Source organism: Pholis gunnellus (genome assembly GCF_910591455.1).
Source record: "Pholis gunnellus genome assembly, chromosome: 6".
NCBI lineage: Eukaryota > Metazoa > Chordata > Actinopteri > Perciformes > Pholidae > Pholis > Pholis gunnellus.
The window spans coordinates 28,102,171-28,124,751 of NC_136532.1; the positions used below are offsets into that span (position 1 = coordinate 28,102,171).

Below are 22,581 nucleotides of genomic sequence, written 5' to 3' on the forward strand. Positions count from 1 at the left end.
TCTAGTCGCTATACTTTAATGAACTCCTCCTCGGGACTTTGTCAGATCCACTTCAAATTTGGTCAGTACAATCTAAAGAACTTTGCAATTACAAGTTAGTCAAAGCTTTACGTTTGATGGAATGGCGAAGCCGTGGCATGGCGGCCATTTTAAGTGATTCGCCGTTAAACAACAAGCTGATGTAACTCCACTGGACTTGCTCAAATCTGTCCCAAACTTGCCATACTTGATAATAGTCATGGCCTGAGGATGTCTATGAGCCAATTTCCACTTAAAGTCATAGTGCCACCTACTGACAACAGGAAGACAGCGTTATGTGACACACTGAATTGGATTTACACGATGTGGTCTATACTTGATATAGAGCAACATAATGCATGTTTGCGCGTGTTCTCTAGCGCCACATAGTGGATACAGGAACTGGTGAAATATTTGCACTACATAATTTCCAGTGTCACACAGTCCAAGCATTAAAAATAAGTCTAACTTGTGGGCTCGCTGTCTGATGGTCGCAGATATTTATGGCCGCTGTGTGTGCGTGTGTGTGTGCGTGTGTGTGCGCGTGTGCGTGCTCGTGTGCGTGCGCGTGTGCGTGCGCGTGTGTGTGTGTGTTTATACATCAGTGACTCAGTTATTAATGTAACTTTTATTGACAGGATGACTTGATAACACAGTTTGTTTAAGAAGAATTAAACCCATTTTCATTAAACTGAGCTCATCATATTTCTTCTTCTCTGGTGAGTTATGACGAGTCGCTGCAGCCGGACAACTGCAGGTCCAGAGCAAAGTCTTCCAGCTGGGAGTTGTAGTCCGAACACTCAGGAGAACTACAGCGAGATGGCAACAGCTCCACCAGAGCCTCCGAGTCCAGAGGGAGGCGATACCTGGAGGAGGAGACACAGGAGGTCAGAGGAGGAGGAAGAGGAGGAGAAGACGTTCTGGTAGAGAGACACTGACTTGAAGCCCTGGCTCAGCGTGACCTCTGACCCTCTGGCTCCCATCACCAGGTACTCCCGGTCGATCTGGAGGTCCACAGAGCTGCAGGTGGCCTTTATCACCAGCTCCACCACCGTCCCTGAACTCACCGCTTCAAACTCTGCAAAGCCAACAGAGATCCAGGTAACAGTGATGTCACACCACTTCATTTCTGTCCAATCAGAGTGAGGCACGAGCAGCAGAGTTACTGTACCTGTATCTGTGTTCTTCAGGACTTGAACTACGGTGGCTGTGTGGGTCATAAAGTCTCCTTCTCCTGCTGAAGACTTCACTTTCACCTTATAGGCTGCAGGGAGATCAAAGGTCTCAGAAGAGTTCCTGAACGCCGAACATATGACAGAGATCCTCTTCCTGTAGACGTCTATGAGAAGATGACTCTACTTTTCTCTAGTGTCCACCAGGGGGCGACTCCTCTGGTTGTATAGAAGTCTATGAGAAAATGACTCTACTTCTCTCTTGATTTATTACCTCAGTAAACATTGTAAACATGAGTTTATGGTCTCAATCTCTAGTTTCAAGTCTTCTTCAATACAGCATGATGTTCATTTAGTAAATGATGGTCCATTTAGAGTCACACAGACCATAAAGCAGGGGATGCTTTAGGGCGGGGCTACACAGTGATTGACAGGTCTCTACTATGTCATCATGACGACTACGTCCTACCTTCATGCTCAGCATCAGAACTCTGTCATGAAATCTCATCCTCACCATATTTGATGTGCTGTCTGCAGGTCTCATTAGTACGTTTGGCTGCTGTCAGCGTCACATCGATGTTTCCTCTGAAGGCAGCACACGATGCTACAACAACAACAAGATATTTAATGTGTTGCTACACCTAAAAACAAACAACTTAAACACCATAAAACACGTCCCACAGCTACCTGTCATGCACTGACACTGTTCGTCCACACAGAGGCGCTGCAGCTTCTGCTGCTCGTAGGAGAACCGTTTGGTGCATTCACTGCCTGCAGGACAAAAGACATTTAAAAGGAACAATCCAACATTTAAATAAAATATCCTCCAGAGTGAGTTTCTGATGTTTCAGATCGTTTTATGGTAAATATCAGATAGAGAGCTAGGCTAACAGTTTCCCCCTGCTTCCAGTCTTTGTGCTAAGCTAGGCTAACAGTTTCCCCCTGCTTCCAGTCTTTGTGCTAAGCTAGGCTAACAGTTTCCCCCTGCTTCCAGTCTTTGCGTTAAGCTAGGCTAACAGTTTCCCCCTGCTTCCAGTCTTTGTGCTAAGCTAGGCTAACAGTTTCCCCCTGCTTCCAATCTTTGTGCTAAGCTAGGCTAACAGTTTCCCCCCCTGCTTCCAGTCTTTGTGCTAAGCTAGGCTAAACACGCCCTGACAAATGAGATCATGTGATGGAGACATTTTGACTTGAAGTCAGAACCTTGATTGAGTTCATGGACACTAACTCATAATATGTTTAACATTAGTTTAATTAGCAGCTCCTAATTACAGGTTTGACTCAGATTATAATCTTGAACGCAAACCTCTTAAGAACTACAAACATACCGGATAACGACTACAAATCCCAGGATGCACAGCCACACTCACCTTTGTCATGAGCCTCATGGACGCTAAACAGGGACTCGCTGGCCCCGCCCACCCTGAACCTGGTCCTGATCCGAAAACCAACGCACAGGAAGATGTCTGAGGGAACCTAGCAACCAGACAGGAAGTGACCTCAAACTAAACATTATGGGAATAAAATAAAACATTCTACTGGATTTACTTATTGGTGTGTGTTGTTGTGTTGGTTGTGTTTGTTGTTGTTGTTGTGTTTGTTGTTGTTTGTGTTTGTTGTTGTGTTGTTATTGGTGTGTGTTGTTGTGTTTGTTGTTGTTTGTGTTTGTTATTTGTTGTTTGTGTTTTTTGTTGTGTTGTTATTGGTGTGTGTTGTTGTTGTGTTTGTTGTTGTTGTGTTTGTTATTTGTTGTTTGTGTTTTTTGTTGTGTTGTTATTGGTGTGTGTTGTTGTGTTTGTTGTGTTGTTATTGGTGTGTGTTGTGGTTGTTGTTGTTACTCACAGAGTCCATCTGGATGACCACAGTGGTTCCTTGTAGTTCGTAGTGAGAGATCGTCGGCTCGTCTGAGTCTCTGAACTGAAAAACAAAGATTCAGTTACACCTGAAGAACAAACAGCTGTGCTCAGAGCTCACCTGTCTCACTGACGAGCATGGTGTGATCAGAGCTCACCTGTCTCAGGTCCTCCAGGTAACCCTCCACACCTGTCGGCAGCTGGATCTTCATCACGGTCAGACTGGACTCAGTGGAGACCTCGTTAAGAGGAGGTTTGTACCTGAAACACGTCATTTAAATATAAATCATGTCTTTAATACACTCATCTGACATAAACAAGGTCATAAATAATGTATTTCATATTTCTGGATGCTGAGTGATGATGTCGAGGGAGAATCTTTTCAAAATAAAGTGACAAAACCATGAATGTTAATATTCACGTTAAGTATTAGAAGTTTAATATATTAATAATAATTCTTCTCTCACTTTGCACAGGCGACCAGGTGAGGAGCACTGAGAGAAGGGTCTGAGGAGGAGGAGGAGAAGAAGAAGGTCACTCAGAGAGCAGAGACACAGGTAGACAGACAGACAGACAGATACAAGCTGCATCATCTCTAACTCAACAGGTGTGTTCGTGTGAACTATAATATTGTAGCAGGTTGCTATGAACACAGTGTTGGTAAAGTTGGGTTGAATATTACCGTCTGAGGTGTCGGGGCCCGCCATCTCTATGGTGAGGTCAAAGTTACAGCTCAGATCCAGCGCGGTGGTCTCATAGTAAACCGTCTTCATCTGGAGACACAGTGAGGGAAAGTTAAAGGGCATGCTGGGACATTTACACTGACTTTAAACCACACCCACCTTCACGCTGGACACGCCCTTCCCATAACCCGTGGACACGGTGATGTCGTCATCCTTCGTCACCTGGGACGCAAAAGAAACAGGAACATAGAAACACAGACGGGTTATTAATCACGGCAGCACAGAACCCGTCTCCCTCTCCCGAGTCCGTCTCACCGTCGTGCACCTGTCTCCCTCTCACCTGGATGGGCGTGGCCACGGGTCGGCTCTGGCTCAGCTGGACTCGTCCCAGTGATCCCTTCCTGCTGTAGCGGACGTTGATGTCCTGATTGAGGACGGCTCGAGGGACGACTTTACTGTACTCCGTTACCGCCTCCAGGGTCAAGTGTGTGTCCTGAGAGACAGACGGGTAAAGAGAGACAGAGGGTCTTCCTCAACACTCGTACTTCTCTGTATTCGTGAACTCGTGGACTCGTGGAACGTCATCAGTCTCAGCCCAAGTACTGATCCAATTCAAAGTTCACATCGAGCCAAAACAGGTCCAAATGCCCGGATGTGGCTCCGCCCATTTTACCGGGGATGCAGAACAAGTTGTTAACCACAGAGGACATTTTGTTCCGTCCTCACGTCTTCAAAGGCTCAGACATGGTTTTAAGGTTGAGGTTAGAACCAGGTTTAGGTTAGAGTACTGATCCGGGTTGTGGTCCGGCCTTAAGGTGTGATAGTTAAGGTTTGGGTGAGGGGCCCCAGAATCCTTTATGTTAACGAGGGTCCTCACAAAGACAGAAGTATAGGGACGTGTGTGTGTGTATGTGTGTACCTGTATGGAGTAGAAACCCTCTCCGTAGTGCTGATCCTGGGTCAGCCAGGACACGATGGGCTTGGCGTAGGGGATTCTTCCCTTTAACACAAAACAACAATCAATATTATTATTATACATCAAAGTAATACATATAAATATATAAAGTGTTTCTTCACTGTCTATTTACATCTGTGTGGTTGAGTCCATCAGGCTCTCATCGACTTGAGATCATCAGTACGACTCTTTACTCACACTTCACCTTTATACTACTAATATTGAAGGTATATGTATATGTAAATGTATTATTAAACCAGTAATCATCGTCTGTATGAGAAGATGAAGATGAAGATGAAGAGTTGTCAGACCTTCATGAGCACAGTCAGCAGGACGTACGCCGTCGTCTCCACCGTCAGACCGCTGGATTGGTTGGGTTTCAGCCAATCAGCTGTCACGCTGGACTCCTGCCAATACCTGAGAACAGCAGGGTGATCTGGAGACACACACACACACACACACACACACACACACACACGCACACACACACGCACACACACACGCACTCACACGCACACACACGCACACACACGCACACACACGCACACACACGCACACACACACACACACACGCACACGCACACACGCACACACACACATACACATATATAGACACACACACAGACACACAAATGGTAATATAATATGATCAAAATAAAACATAAGAAAATAATAAACAATAAACTGAAATTACTAAAACTGAAACAAAGAAAGTAAATAAATAAATGAATAAATGTATAAATAGATAAATAGATAAATAAATAAATGAATAAATAGATAAATGAATAAATGAATAAATAGATAAATAGATAAATAAATAAATGAATAAATGGATAAATAGATAAATGAATAAATAGATAAATAGATAAATGAATAAATAGATAAATGAATAAATAGATAAATGGATAAATAGATAAATGAATAAATGAATAGATGGATAAATAGATAAATAGATAAATAGATAAATAGATAAATGAATAAATGAATAGATGGATAAATGGATTAATAGATAAATGAATAAATGAATAGATGGATAAATAGATAAATAGATAAATAGATAAATGAATAAATGAATAGATGGATAAATAGATAAATAGATAAATAGATAAATGGATAAATAGATAAATAGATAAATGAATAAATGAATAGATGGATAAATAGATAAATAGATAAATAGATAAATAGATAAATAGATAAATGAATAAATGAATAGATGGAAAAATAGATAAATAGATAAATAGATAAATAGATAAATGGATAAATAGATAAATGAATAAATGAATAGATGGATAAATAGATAAATGAATAAATAGATAAATGAATAAATGAATAAATGAATAGATGGATAAATGGATAAATAGATAAATAGATAAATGAATAGATGGATAAATGGATAAATAGATAAATAGATAAATGAATAAATGAATAGATGGATAAATAGATAAATAGATAAATGAATAAATAGATAAATAGATAAATAGATAAATGAATAAATGAATAGATGGATAAATAGATAAATAGATAAATAGATAAATGAATAAATGAATAGATGGATAAATAGATAAATAGATAAATAGATAAATAGATAAATGCATAAATGAATAGATGGATAAATAGATAAATAGATAAATAGATAAATGCATAAATGAATAGATGGATAAATAGATAAATAGATAAATAGATAAATGAATAAATGAATAGATGGATAAATAGATAAATAGATAAATAGATAAATGGATAAATGGATAAATAGATAAATGAATAAATAGATAAATAGATAAATGAATAGATGGATAAATAGATGAATAGATAAATGAATAAATAGATAAATGAATAAATAGATAAATGAATAAATAGATAAATGAATAAATAGATAAATGAATAAATGAATAAATGAATAGATGAATAGATGGATAAATAGATAAATGAATAAATGAATAGATGAATAGATGGATAGATGAATAGATGAATAAATAGATAAATGAATAAATAGATAAATGAATAAATGAATAAATGAATAGATGAATAGATGGATAGATGGATAAATAGATAAATGAATAAATGAATAGATGAATAGATGGATAGATGGATAAATAGATAAATAGATAAATGAATAGATGAATAGATGGATAGATGGATAAATAGACAAATGAATAGATGAATAGATGAATAGATGGATAAATAGATGGTTCATGGTGATGCAGCGCTGTAACGTGAGCAGAAACACACCTTTGTCTCGGGCCAGTTTCTCCAGACTGTTGAGCAGCTCGGAGGCCGCCATGCTGTCGGGGTCACGAAGGGTCAGAGCGTAGGTCGCCACCGCACGCACATACACACTCTTCACACCCAGGGCATGCTGGGAAATGTAGTTTACTGCAGACCTCATGCTGTCATCGTGGAACTAGAGAGAGAATATTTAAAGGTTTATGGAATCAAAAATAGAGGAGGAGGAAGAGGAGGAGGAGGAAGATGGAGATGATAAAGAGGAGGATGGAGATGATGGAGATGATGAAGAGGAGGATGGAGATGATGGAGATGATGAAGAGGAGGATGGAGATGATGGAGATGATGAAGAGGAGGATGGAGATGATGGAGATGATGAAGAGGAGGATGGAGATGATGAGATGATGAAGAGGAGGATGAAGGTGTCCTCACCTGGAGACGCAGGATGCGGTCTTTGAGATTCGTAGCTTTGTGCAACGCGATCAGCACGAAGGACGTCAGATACACCGATCGGTCGACAGCAGACGTCCCTGCAGCCTGCAACCAATCAGAACGCAGCACACAAAGAGAGGAAGGTCACTCACAAACAAAGAGGAAGATGATGAAGAGGAGGAGGAGGAGGAGGAGGTGCTGACCATGACTTTGTTGGCTCTGAAGGAGGAAGTGTCTGTGAAGGATCCGTCTTGCTGCTGAGCTCGGCGGATCAACCAGGACACTGAGTCTGAGAGAGTGTGGTGGTCTACAGAGACCACCGGGTCCACCACAGACAGGGTCTTCACCACCAGGGCTGTCTGCCTGAAGGACAGGGAGGGAGATAATATATAATATATTATATATCATATATAATATATAATATATAATATATGATATATGATATATAATATATAATATATAATATATAATATATAATATATTATATATGATATATGATATATAATATATTATATATGATATATGATATATGATATATAATATATGATATATGATATATAATATATGATATATAATATATAATATATAATATATGATATATAATATATGATATATGATATATGATATATAATATATGATATATAATATATAATATATGATATATGATATATGATATATGATATATAATATATAATATATAATATATGATATATAATATATGATATATGATATATGATATATAATATATGATATATAATATATAATATATGATATATAATATATGATATATGATATATGATATATAATATATGATATATAATATATAATATATGATATATGATATATGATATATAATATATGATATATGATATATAATATATAATATATAATATATGATATATAATATATAATATATAATATATGATATATGATATATAATATATGATATATAATATATGATATATGATATATAATATATGATATATAATATATAATATATAATATATGATATATGATATATGATATATAATATATGATATATGATATATGATATATAATATATAATATATAATATATGATATATAATATATTATATATCATATATATAATATATAATATATGATATATAATATATGATATTATATAATATATAATATATGATATATGATATATAATATATAATATATAATATATAATATATGATATATAATATATAATATATGATATATGATATATAATATATGATATATAATATATAATATATAATATATGATATATGATATATAATATATGACATATGATATATAATATATAATATATAATATATCATATATAATATATAATATATGATATATAATATATTATATATCATATATATAATATATAATATATGATATATAATATATGATATATAATATATGATATTATATAATATATAATATATGATATATGATATATAATATATAATATATAATATATGATATATAATATATAATATATAATATATGATATATGATATATAATATATGATATATAATATATGATATATGATATATAATATATAATATATGATATATAATATATGATATTATATAATATATAATATATGATATATGATATATAATATATAATATATAATATATAATATATGATATATAATATATAATATATAATATATGATATATGATATATAATATATGATATATAATATATGATATATGATATATAATATATGATATATAATATATAATATATAATATATAATATATGATATATGATATATGATATATAATATATGATATATGATATATAATATATAATATATAATATATGATATATAATATATTATATATCATATATATAATATATAATATATGATATATAATATATGATATTATATAATATATAATATATGATATATGATATATAATATATAATATATAATATATAATATATGATATATAATATATAATATATAATATATGATATATGATATATAATATATGATATATGATATATAATATATAATATATAATATATAATATATGATATATGATATATAATATATGATATATGATATATAATATATAATATATAATATATCATATATAATATATAATATATGATATATAATATATTATATATCATATATATAATATATAATATATGATATATAATATATGATATTATATAATATATAATATATGATATATGATATATAATATATAATATATAATATATAATATATGATATATAATATATAATATATGATATACGATATATAATATATGATATATGATATATAATATATAATATATAATATATAATATATGATATATGATATATAATATATGATATATAATATATAATATATGATATATGATATATGATATATAATATATGATATATGATATATAATATATAATATATAATATATAATATATGATATATGATATATAATATATGATATATGACATATAATATATAATATATAATATACGATATATAATATATGATATATGACATATAATATATAATATATAATATACGATATATAATATATGATATATAATATATAATATATAATATATGATATACGATATATAATATATGATATATGATATATAATATATAATATATAATATATAATATATGATATATGATATATAATATATGATATATAATATATAATATATGATATATGATATATGATATATAATATATGATATATGATATATAATATATAATATATAATATATAATATATGATATATGATATATAATATATGATATATGACATATAATATATAATATATAATATATGATATATAATATATGATATATGATATATCATATATAATATATGATATATAATATATGATATATGATATATTATATATGATATATAATAACAACGACGGGCGAGTTATGACAGCGTACAGTTTTAAAAAAGATGATGCAACGTGAAGGTGTGACTCAGTTTAAGGGTTCATGTTTAGGTTAAAAAATAAATAATTAAATATATATATACATATATAAACTGTGTATATATATTATGTATATATATATATATATATGTGTGTGTGTGTGTGTGTGTTCTCACCAGGTGCTGGGTTCTCTCTTTATCCACATGCTGTAGCTGGAGTCTCCCCCTTTGAATGAACTGATACTGACCAGACCTGCGCACACACACACACACACACACACACTCACACACGCGCACACACACACACACACACACACACACAATAAACAGGGTAAATAAGTAAACAGGAAGTTGACCTCCTCAGGTCTCCGTCAGCGTCTCCTCACCCTCTCTGATCTTCTCTCTCAGGTCTTCTGAGTTCTTCTTGATGTCTCCTCCCAGGACGTCCCAGCTGCTCGTGGTCTCCAGGTACTGGTACAACTGGGCCAGAGGCAGGACGCCGCCCACCACCGCCTCCACCGACCCGGCCGGTAGGTTGACGAGCTGTTGGAGGCCTTCGGGGCTGTAGATCACCGACAGGAAGTCACCGATGACCTCACCTGGTTCATAAAGACACACAGAACGTGTAGTTACACCGACGGTCTACAGGGGGCGATGGAGGCCTTTCAGCCACAGGGATTCTGGTTTAGATTAAATATCACAATGTGATGTTACCTGTTACCTGATACAGTTTGGAAACCTTGAGTTCAGCATTTTGGCCATTTTTTTGTCTGTCGCCATCTTGTTTTTTTTACAACTGAACGGTGAATAAAACATTTTTAAAACAAACGTTTTACGAATGAACTGATGAAGTGAAAACACACTGTGAAAAGGTTAAAGCTGTGAGACGACCGAGCTTTGTTTTTTTAACACCCAACAGCTGAATAAGGAGGAGAAACAGATTCAGTGGCGGAGTTTCTGACAACGTCTTTCTCAAGAAAGACTTTTCAGGAAAAGCTGGACATCGTAAGAAATGGTCAGTCAGCTGCAGCGCTGACTCAGCAGGAAGAGGATTCGTATGAACGGTGTTTCTTGCTGACGGCGTCGGAGAAGCGTTGCACATTTTATGGCTGGGTTTGGAGCTAAGCTACGCTAACCTGAGGACACCGTAGCACGGCAGGACACAAGGCCCGACGTGCGGTCTGCGGTGGCCGGCGGGCTCCCAATGCGGAGGGAGCAAACCGGCCAAATACAACCGGGGAGGCTCGACTGTCATCAGTGCTCCATGAATGGAGAAGGACTTCTTACTGGAACTCAAACGATGTACTGGGATTAAACTCTTTAACAAAGAAAGGAGGATGGACTTTGTCTTTAAGTGAACAGCATTTGGTAAGAGAGGGTTAATCCTGGAGCAACAAAGAAACAGAGGAACTCTTCACAGCTCCGCGTCTCACCGTTGATGGTCAGCATCCTCTCCACGGCCGTGTTGGGGACCACGTTGGCCGGCGGTTTGTTCCTCAGCTCCACCGTTCTCTTCTCTGATCCTGAAGCAGCACAGAGCAGAGTGACTCCACTGGTCTCCTCCGTCATCAGAGAGCAGCAGCTGATCAGGGGTCAGTTCTTACCGTAGAGTCCCTGTGGGTCCAGTCTGCCTCCAGAGAACTCCTCCTTCTTCACTCCTTCAGGCTGGAAACAAAGAACACGGACTCTCCTGGTTTGTTGTGGTTATATATTTCATACAACATTCAATATGAAACTCATCCGTACCACCACTCTCAGCGTCTTCACCAGGATGTCTCCTCCTCCTCCTCCTCCTCGGGGGGTCTTCAGGGTGAAGGTCAGTACGTGGTCTCCAGGCTCCAGACCCAGCAGGGTGAAGCTCACCTTCGCAGACCCCCCAGCGGACAGGGGGCTCCAGCTGCAGGAGGTGGAGTGAAGCCCCGCCCCCCCAGCAACAGGGTGGGACTGCTGCAGACACACCGCTGGACCGGCTGTCAGCGTCACACAGTACTGAGGAAGAGGAGGAGGAGGAGGAGGAGGAGGAGGAGACCAGAGTTATTAGTAAACTAGACTAGGCGGCCACAGGCAGAGGATCATGGGACGTGTAGTCTGGTGTTGTTACCGTGACGGCGTCGGCCTCCTGGTTGTAGACGGAGCCCGTCAGCTCCACCTGTTCTCCTCTGACCACCTGATAAGGAAGAGGGACGTCCACACTGAGGGCCAGACGGACCGACACCTGGACCGGCTCCGCAACACACACACCTGTAGAGACACACAACACATCAACACACCTGTAGAGACACACAACACATCAACACACCTGTAGAGACACACACACACACACACACACAGGTGTGTACCTGTAGAGACACACAACACATCAACACACCTGTAGAGACACACACACACACACACACAGGTGTGTACCTGTAGAGACACACAACACATCAACACACCTGTAGAGACACACACACACACACACACAGGTGTGTACCTGTAGAGACACACAATGCTCCAACATGGTGGTTGTTGGGGTCAATGCATGAGTAGCACAGAAGTACAACAACAAAGCACCACTTGGGTTCGGATCAGGCTCCGCCTTCCTCCAGATGAGCGTTGAAGTCCTCCAGGAACTCTATGGAGTCCTCAGAACGCACGGTGAGTATCTCCACCTCTCGCCCCGGGCAACTCCAGAAAAAGAGTCTGGTTTGCTGAGCCGGTGCGTAGAGGTGAGCCCACCTCCCTCACCAGCTCCAGTTCCTTCCCCCGCCAGAGAGGTGACATTCCACGTCCCTAGAGCTCGTCCGCGATGCCCGGGGGCCGGCACACCGATCGGTTCCCCGCCCTCGCCTGCCGTCCGGCTCACTTTGAACGTGAACCCAATGCCTATCCCTGCGAGCGGTGGGCCCACAGGGCGGCGCTCCCTGAAGCCTGGCCGGGGCCACATGTGTCAAGGTCTGGCCCAAGGTTTGGCACCAGAAGGAAGCCAAGTCAAGGGTCAGTGAACCGCTCTTAGTCTGGCCCCTCCCCTGAGACCACTTTGACCTTAGGAGACCCTACCAGGAGCTGTTGCCCCCTGAAAACACAGCTCTCAGGGTCACTGGGGCACAACAACTCATCCACCACGTTGAGGTGGCGATTCATTGGAGGAGCAATGGATATAAGGATCAATCAAAATATTCCATATAAGACAAACAGCCGGAGCTGATCCCAGCTGAGAAGGCTGGGTAAACCCTGGACTATCTGACAGCTACGGGCAATTCAGAGATTCAATGAACCTCTTTGGACTGTGGAAGTTCATGAAGTCAGACGAGAACACGCAAACTCCACACATGAGGGGCCGTCCAGCCCGGGAATTGAACCCGAAGCCCTCTTGCTGTGAGCCACCACTTTAGTTCAAAGCTCAGAGATCTATGGAGACCTGCTTCTGAAACTGTTCATGAAACAGTTTAATCACCTGCAGAAGAAAAGGATGCAGAGACACGGGTACCGAAGGAAGGAAACCAACACATGGGAGAATAGACGTGTTAAATGAAGGAGAGGTCGGTGGTGTTAAACGTGGATAACTCACCGTTGTTGAACATGCCGATGGCCTTGATCTCCCAGGTGGTGAGAGAGTCCGGTAGAGGCCTGACGACCGACAACTGGCCCGAACTACAGACACAAAGACGGAGACGATCAGAGACGAGATGTCAACGTCCTGCAGCGTCTCTGATCAGAACTCATAAGTTCAGGTCGACTTCAGTTCAAACGGGGACGCAGTCGAGTTCAGCAATTTCACCGTCGCCATCTTGGATCACGGACGTCGCCATCTTGGTTTTTTTTTGCAACCAGTGAACAGGAAGTGATCATATGTGGACTGAGGAGGAGTGACGTAGAGACGCTCCGATAGAAGAAGACATTTACTAAATGAACATCATGCTGTATTGAAGAAGACTTGAAACTAGAGATTGAGACCATAAACTCATGTTTACAATGTTTACTGAGGTAATAAATCAAGAGAGAAGTAGAGTCATTTTCTCATAGACTTCTATACAACCAGAGGAGTCGCCCCCTGGTGGACATTAGAGAGAATGCAGCTCTAACACGCTCTAGTGTCCTTTAGGAACTGGAGGTTGGTCTCCAGGGCCAAACAAACAGATTTGTGGGTGTGTTTGATTTGTTTCACCTGACACGCTGCACCTCCCACATCCAGCTCTCTGGAAAGTAGCTCCGGACCAGAGAAGGAGCCACGTCGAACTCTGCACCCATCGCTGTACTCACACAAACACACACACACACACACACACACACACACACACACACATACACACACACACACACACACACACACACACACACACACACACACACACACACACACACACACACACACACACACACACACACACACACTCTAGTGTTACAGGCTAGGCAAAGATCCTGCTGGAAGTTCTGCACAATAAAACTTCCACAAAACAAAAAAAGACCGGTGATGTTTTCAGGACTGACCGCTGCGTCCCAGGACCTGGTTCTGGTCCAGGTGCTGCTGGAGGAACTCACAGCACTCTCTGAAGGCCCGTCTGCAGGGAGCGTGTGTCCTGACTTGCTGCAGGGCGAAGTTAAGGCAGCTCAAACTCTTTGGAATGTACCTCATGCCCCGTTCACAGCAGGTCTTCAGTCGACCGTAGCTCTCCGCTGGACAGACGGACAGACACACCGTTATCTACCGCTACACAACCTAACGCATCAATAAACCTATAAATATGAACTGATAAACGTGTATAAACGTATAAACGTGTATACTTGTAAACTTTGGCTGGTTTTTGGCTGAGAAGTCTGAACACGGTTTAAAACAAAAAGAAAAGGTTCCCGGGTGAACTTGACCTCCAGAGAAGCGAGTGACCGGTGGAGTCTCACCTTTCTTTGTCTTCTGCTCTTCAGTCAGAGCTCGCTTTGGACGCACGGATGCCGTGCACGCCTCAACTGCACACACACACACACACACACACACACACACACACACACACATAAATCAACACATTTCTAAAAACTCTGACTGTCGTTCGTCATTGATCGATTGATTGGTCGGCGTACTGCCGGTTGACGGGCGGGCGTTGGCGTTGGTGATGAAGGTGAGGCCGGCCAATCGGAAGACGTCCGCGCTGTCTCTGCCGCCGCCGCCGCCGCAGCCCTGGTCGCTTTGCTCCAGGTGACGCAGAACCTGCAGAGGCCACCGTGCTTCCTGTTACTGCCTGTTTGACGGCGCTTCACATGAAGACATCTATTAAGTTACACTGTAAACAACAACGTCTGGGTTACCATGGTCACGGGGTCCTTGTAGTTGGGTCGAAGCGCGTAGAGGGCGGAGTCGACGGCAGACAGAGCGACCAGGCCGTCCCGATTGGTCCCTATGTCCAGCTGGAGCTTTTCCTTCGGTTTGTAGACTCGACTAGGATACGACAGACCAGTCTGACACAAACATTCATTAGAAAACATACTTTTTACAGAGTGTACAAGTACAAGTTATCCGTTTTATAAATGGAAGATGTAAACGCTGTAACTAGGAGGTTATAATGAAAGCACTTTGCTATAGATCTACCTGCCCCTGTAGGTATCGTTGGGGTTTTATTGATACTATAGTAGTGATAGTCGTAGTTGTAACTGAGAAGTGTCACTGCAGTACATCTTCCAGCCACCAGTGGCAGCACTGAGTTCACTTAGTTTACATGATTTGTCTTGAATTACATTATATATTGTTGTTACTTTAAAACTGCCTCACAAAAAAAAAACATTCATATGTCGCCATCTTGTTTTTTTGTCTGTCACCATCTCAGTTTTTGTCTGTCACCATATTGTTTTTTTGTCTGTCGCCATCTTGTTTTTTTTTCACACAAGAGGGCGGAGCGTACAACTGAACGGTGAATAAAACATTTTTAAGACAAACATTTTACGAATGAACTGATGAAGTGAAAACACACTGTGAAAAGGTTAAAGCTGTGAGACGACCGAGCTTTGTTTTTTTAACACCCAACAGCTGAATAAGGAGGAGAAACAGATTCAGTTCTGTGAGACACTGTGACGTTCAACAGAACCGCTCGGATTCAGGACCTCACATTTTTGCATATTTCGCAAAAACATGTCTGAAAGAGTAAAAGTCAGTGACTCGTAGTACCTGGAGTCCGTTCACACACTTCCCTCTGACGTTCAGCCAGACGGAGTCGGCCACCAGCTCGTTGGTCCCCTCCCCGAACAGGATGTAGTAGACCAGCAGTCTGATGGACGGGACCATGGCGGTCGTCACCTCGAAGCGCAGAGTCTGTTTGCCGCCGGAGACGAACTCCTGGCTGCCGAAATTCACCACTTTCCCTTTAGAGAGCACCTGGGGGGGGGGGGGGGGGGGGGGGGGGGCACGCCGTAGCGATGAGTGACCACAGTAACAGGACGCAAACACCGACACCGTGAGGCATCATCAGCCGCTGTGTCTCCCTCACCAGGTAGCTGAAGGCTGTGATGTGCACGTAGGAGGGCGTGGCCGAGTACACCTGGATGTTGGTGATGCGTCCCACCTCCAGGCCGCTGCCGGCCATCGGGGGGTCGATGTAAAGGTAACGCCGGTTTGGAGACCGGTACGCCAACGCCTCCAGATTCAGGCCGGCCTGACTGGCTGCTGGGAGGACGGGGTCCGCCGTCTCAAACTGTGTCAACAACGGGAAGGAGACAAATAAACAACAACAAAAATAACAAGTCAACAGAATGTAAACAAGTCAGGAACAACACGTAAACAATAAGTAAACATTTTACAACTAAACAACAGGAGAAGACAAATAAACAACAAAAACAACAAATTAAATGAGATGTAAACAATTAACAAAAGCATGTCAACAATAAGTCAACTTTAACAAGTAAGAATACACATAAACTAAACCAGTGGTGGCCGTCAGGGCCTCAAAGCCTGCTGGTCTACACACAATCACAAAGTTACAGCAATTTTATAATTTAATCATGTTTCTTAAATACACTACATGTATCATGATTTATATAAATATGTTTCCCATCATCTTATGTTCTCATTGCACAGCTACTGTGCTCCTCAGCTGCTCTGCTTCAGTGCAGCTTGTTTTAAGTAGAGCTTTGATCCAATCAGAGTTCACCTCTGTGTCTCTAGGTAGAAGAGAGGCCCCAGGCCTGCAGACTCACCAGTGAATCCATGTGCAGGTTAAGTGAATGGGGACGATGTTGTTGATCGTCATAGTGTTCAACCAATCAGATCTTTAGTTTGACATGTTGGGCGTATTCTTTGACGTGTCAGAGCTGCTAGCTGGCCTACAAGTATGAGTAAGAGTTGAAATTGAAAGATATGGAAGAAATTATGACATTTTTAGGGTTTTGATTGGTGTAGTTTATTTATTTTTTTACCGAGCTTTGTTTTTTCAACACTCAACAGCTGAATAAGGAGGAGAAACTGATTTAGTGGCGGAGTTTCTGACAACGTCTTTCTCAAGAAAGACATTTCAGGAAAAGCTGGACATCGTAATAAATGGTCAGTGAACACAGCTGCAGCGCTGACTCAGCAGGAAGAGGATTCGTATGAACGGTGTTTCTTGCTGACAGCGTCGGAGAAGCGTTGCACATCTATGGCTGGTTTGGTGCTATGCTACGCTAACCTGAGGACACCGTAGCATTTGAAAACCTTTGGAGAGACTCGAGTGGATCTACAACTCAACGAACACTTTCACAGGGAAACATCTCCACAACCGCGGCCCGGCCGGCGGGCGCCCCCCCCCCCCCCCGGCGGCCCTCTTGTGTGGTGGAATGCGTGGATCCGCTGCAGGTTTGCTGGATTGATGCGTCATAATGAGGTTAATAGGAGGTAATTCAACTGTAGTAGGACAGCACAGGAGGCCCAGGAATACAATGCACGGCCCGCCAATGATGTGCACAACATATAACACATAAACAACAACAACACAAACAATAATGAATGAGACTCCTCCTCCTCACCTTCAGCAACGCTCGGGTTCCTTCACTCTGAGTGTTGCAGATGAAGACAGCGAGGCCGTCTGATTGGCTGGTGGCGCTGGTGGGACAGGGTAGGTCCTCGCTGTCCATCCCCTGTCTGAACAGCCGGCGCTCCACCAGACGCACCTGTACCCGGCTCACCGGTTTGTCCAGGTGATCCTTCACCAGCACCTGCAGAGAAATCATAAAAAACCACTGAATTAAACTTTATTCTTCACCCAAACGTTCCTCTTGAAACAGGTGGGACAGGTGGGAACAGGTGGGACAGGTGGGACAGGTGGGACAGGTGGGACAGGTGGGAACAGGTGGGAACAGGTGGGACAGGTGGGACAGGTGGGACAGGTGGGAACAGGTGGGACAGGTGGGACAGGTGGGACAGGTGGGACAGGTGGGACAGGTGGGAACAGGTGGGACAGGTGGGAACAGGTGGGACAGGTGGGACAGGTGGGACAGGTGGGAACAGGTGGGACAGGTGGGACAGGTGGGACAGGTGGGACAGGTGGGAACAGGTGGGAACAGGTGGGAACAGGTGGGACAGGTGGGACAGGTGTGACGGTCTGGACAAACCTGGATGTTATAAGGAAGTCCAGGTTTGATGAAGGGGGGCGTGGATACCAGACTCAGTCTGTAAGGTGATTTGACAAACTTCACTGCAGCAAACTCTGCCTCCTGAGTGATCCCACCTGAGAGACAGAGATGGGGTTAAGACTTTGAATCTAAGATTCAAGACCTTGTATATGATGTTCAAGACAATAAATGTCAGGTTTAGGAGTTTAAATATCTGGTTTAAGATTTTAAATGTCTGGTTTAAGACCTAAATCTCAGATTTAAGACATTCAAAATATCAGCTTAAGACTATATATGACGTTCAAGACTTAAAATTTGAGGTTAAACACTTTTAATGTCAGGTTCAAGACATTAAATCTCAGGTTTAAGACTCGTAATGTCTGGTATAGGACACTAAATCCTAGGATTAAGATTTACATGTCATGTTTAAGCATTTTAAATGTCAGGTTAAAGACTTGGATAAAGGTTAAGTGTGTGTACCTGTGTCCTCCTGCAGCAGGACAGCGATGTAAAGGTACTTCTCCACCAGACTATTGAGGTCTTTGGGTCCATCGTGTTTTGAGAGGACCTTCTCCATGTTCACGGTCACGTCCACTTCACCTTTCGACGACAACTGAAGGACACAGAAACTGAAAGGTAAAGATGTATCCGTGCTGTTTATGAGAAGTGAAGAAGTAGAAATAGAGAATGAAATCTGTCCGTATCAGAAAGTGTTGAATATTGAGTTTGTTTGTTGTCTTTAAGGCTTTTCCTTCAGGCTGCATTCAGCCACGACAAGATTATTATTATGAAAGATTATTATTATGAAAGATTATTATTCTAAAAAGAAAAACTTTATAACATTATATTTTGATAAGCTATTCTCACTTTTACACAAACATGGACTTTCAAAGATGATCAAATTGGAAATAATGGCCATGAAAAAGGTAAAAAATGTTTGTGTTCTTAAATAAGAATATAAGAGAAGTATATGAACTGTAGTGAACCTTCGGTGTTGTATTGACAACATATTTCCCAGTGATGTTTATATTAAGACTTCATATATTTACTATCTCTTTTCTGATGGAGCTGGGGATGATAACCGGAGGAGACTTTCCGCTAACGTAGCCGTAGCGCAGGTACATTTCCCCGTTGGCCACCGGAGCTCCGTGGACGTACCTGAGAGAAACACCTTTAATATCATTTACACATTTAAGTGGTTTTGAGTTCTGGATATCTGAAACGTGATGTCAGCTGTTTCTTCACCTGGCTGAGACCTTGAAGCTGAAACGGTTGAAGCTTCCGTAGCTAACATAGTTAGCTTCTGGTTCCACGTGGATGTAGAAACTGGGAAGAACTGACACAGGACAGTTAATAATTCACATTTTACTCTTTAATTATGCTGAACCAGCTGTTTGGTTAAAGTCATATCTGATTAAGTTGTTACCATATTCTTTAACTTCAAAGTCAGCTCTCGCTGTTGTAGTGAAATCATCAGAGTAAGAGGCTTCAATGGTCCAAATCCCCAACCTGGAATCACATTAATAACAGTATAAACAGCCTGGAATCACATTAATAACATTATAAACAGCCTGGAATCACATTAATAACAGTATAAACAGCCTGGAATCACATTAATAACAGTATAAACAGCCTGGAATCACATTAATAACATTATAAACAGCCTGGAATCACATTAATAACAGTATAAACAGCCTGGAATCACATTGATAACAGTATATACAGCCTGGAATCACATTGATAACAGTATAAACAGCCTGGAATCACATTGATAACAGTATAAACATCCTGGAATCACATTGATAACAGTATAAACAGCCTGGAATCACATTAATAACAGTATAAACAGCCTGGAATCACATTAATAACATCATAAACAGCCTGGAATCACATTGATAACAGTATAAACAGCCTGGAATCACATTCATAACATTGTAAACAGCCTGGAATCACATTAATAACAGGAAATCAGCCTGGAATCACATTAATAGCAGTATAAACAGCCTGGAATCACATTGATAACAGTATAAACAGCCTGGAATCACATTACAACATTATAAACAGCCTGGAATCACATTCATAACAGTATCAACAGCCTGGAATCACATTCATAACAGTATCAACAGCCTGGAATCACATTCATAACAGTATAAACAGCCTGGAATCACATTACAACAGTATAAACAGCCTGGAATCACATTAATAACAGTATCAACAGCCTGGAATCACATTACAACAGTATAAACAGCCTGGAATCACATTAATAACAGTATAAACAGCCTGGAATCACATTAATAACAGTATCAACAGCCTGGAATCACATTAATAACAGTATCAACAGCCTGGAATCACATTAATAACAGTATCAACAGCCTGGAATCACATTAATAACAGTATAAACAGCCTGGTCTCAGCCAGGCTGTCTAAAGGTCTTACTTTGGTTTAATGGGGATCTTGAACGGGTTTTGCATCGACGGGATTCCATTGTTCACATCGATCATCTCCACTATGTCCACTGTGGTCTGATCCGGGTCCTGTGGGGTGGGGGTGGAGGTGGAGGGGTCACTGATCTGATTCTGACTTTGAAATCAACGTGATGCTGAAGGTCATCACACTCACCTTGAAGGTCAGGAAGACGCTGCGATTGGCTGGCCTCAGCTCCTCGTTCAGGGAGAACGCCCTCACCTTGACTGTAAACAGACACACACAAATACACACATATACACACATAAACACACACACACACATATACATAAGCACAGTACTTGAGTAAATGTACTTAGTAAGAGACACAGAGATTAAACAGTGACTGGTGCAGATGCATTGTGGGAATTGTAGTTCTGAAGTCTCACCGCGCTGGTGCGGGGTGTACAGCGGTTTGTCGGTCTGGATGAACAGGAAGCCGTTGGTGCGGCTGACAGAGACAGACAGGTGCTGGTTGATCTCTGCTGATTGGATGTGCAAAGTCACATGACTCACGCTCTTACCCAGCTGATCCGGGTGCAGCTGTGAGAGAGACAGGAAGATACCTCACGATATTAAAACGCCTCCTGAGATAAAGTCCTGGTAACTTCACCGGCATGCGTCACGTCTCACCTGGACTTTGGCGGCGGCCTGGTGGTGGTTCTGAGCGTTAAGAGTCACGACCTCCTGAGCCAGAACTACGTGATCCGGAGCCATGGAGGTCTTCAAGAACACGTAGGCCGTCACCTCGTCAGTGTAACCGAACAGCTGCAGCAATACCGTCTCCACGGCATCAAGACGCAGAGAGAGAGGAGCCGTGATCAGATACCTGAGGGGGGAGGACGCCTTTACTCCTCTTAACATTACATCATTTAGCAGCCGCTTTCATCCAAAGCGACTTTTACGATTCAGATTCTATCACATTTCTACACCGTAGTCACAGTTACGGGAGCAATTTTGGGGTTAAGGACACATCAACATGCGACTAGCGGAGCCGGAGATCGAACCGCTGATTCTCTGAATGAAGGACGGCCCTGCTCTCCACTCAGCCACAGACGCCAGTTAACAGTATGTTACTTTATTATTGTTGTTATTATGTTACTTTATTATTGTTATTATTATGTTACTTTATTATTGTTGTTATTATGTTACTTTATTATTGTTGTTATTATGTTACTTTATTATTGTTGTTATTATGTTACTTTATTATTGTTATTATTATGTTACTTTATTATTGTTGTTATTATGTTACTTTATTATTGTTGTTATTATGTTACTTTATTATTGTTGTTATTATGTTACTTTATTATTGT

At 40.3% G+C, this 22,581-nt stretch overlaps 1 protein-coding gene across 1 annotated transcript; it reads right to left on the minus strand.

Moving 5' to 3' along the window:
- Nucleotides 1-662: 662 nt before the first annotated feature.
- Nucleotides 663-22,132, minus strand: c5 (complement component 5; the record flags this gene model as incomplete). Its single annotated transcript, XM_079161468.1, has 41 exons — nucleotides 663-884; nucleotides 958-1,096; nucleotides 1,190-1,282; nucleotides 1,705-1,794; nucleotides 1,878-1,961; nucleotides 2,558-2,663; nucleotides 3,030-3,104; nucleotides 3,199-3,301; nucleotides 3,508-3,547; nucleotides 3,723-3,813; nucleotides 3,883-3,945; nucleotides 4,064-4,216; nucleotides 4,643-4,723; nucleotides 4,990-5,114; nucleotides 6,908-7,079; nucleotides 7,334-7,438; nucleotides 7,537-7,696; nucleotides 10,436-10,511; nucleotides 10,645-10,857; nucleotides 11,692-11,781; nucleotides 11,863-11,923; nucleotides 12,005-12,247; nucleotides 12,360-12,499; nucleotides 13,809-13,891; nucleotides 14,406-14,490; nucleotides 14,729-14,914; nucleotides 15,137-15,202; nucleotides 15,314-15,440; nucleotides 15,539-15,688; nucleotides 16,392-16,598; nucleotides 16,711-16,914; nucleotides 18,221-18,409; nucleotides 18,806-18,921; nucleotides 19,286-19,418; nucleotides 19,855-19,963; nucleotides 20,051-20,141; nucleotides 20,232-20,314; nucleotides 21,242-21,339; nucleotides 21,425-21,495; nucleotides 21,658-21,811; nucleotides 21,902-22,132. The coding sequence occupies 41 exons, from the start codon at nucleotides 22,130-22,132 to the stop codon at nucleotides 743-745; spliced, it is 5,028 nt and encodes a 1,675-aa protein (XP_079017594.1). The 3' UTR covers nucleotides 663-742.
- Between the last annotated feature and the right edge of the window lie 449 nt (nucleotides 22,133-22,581).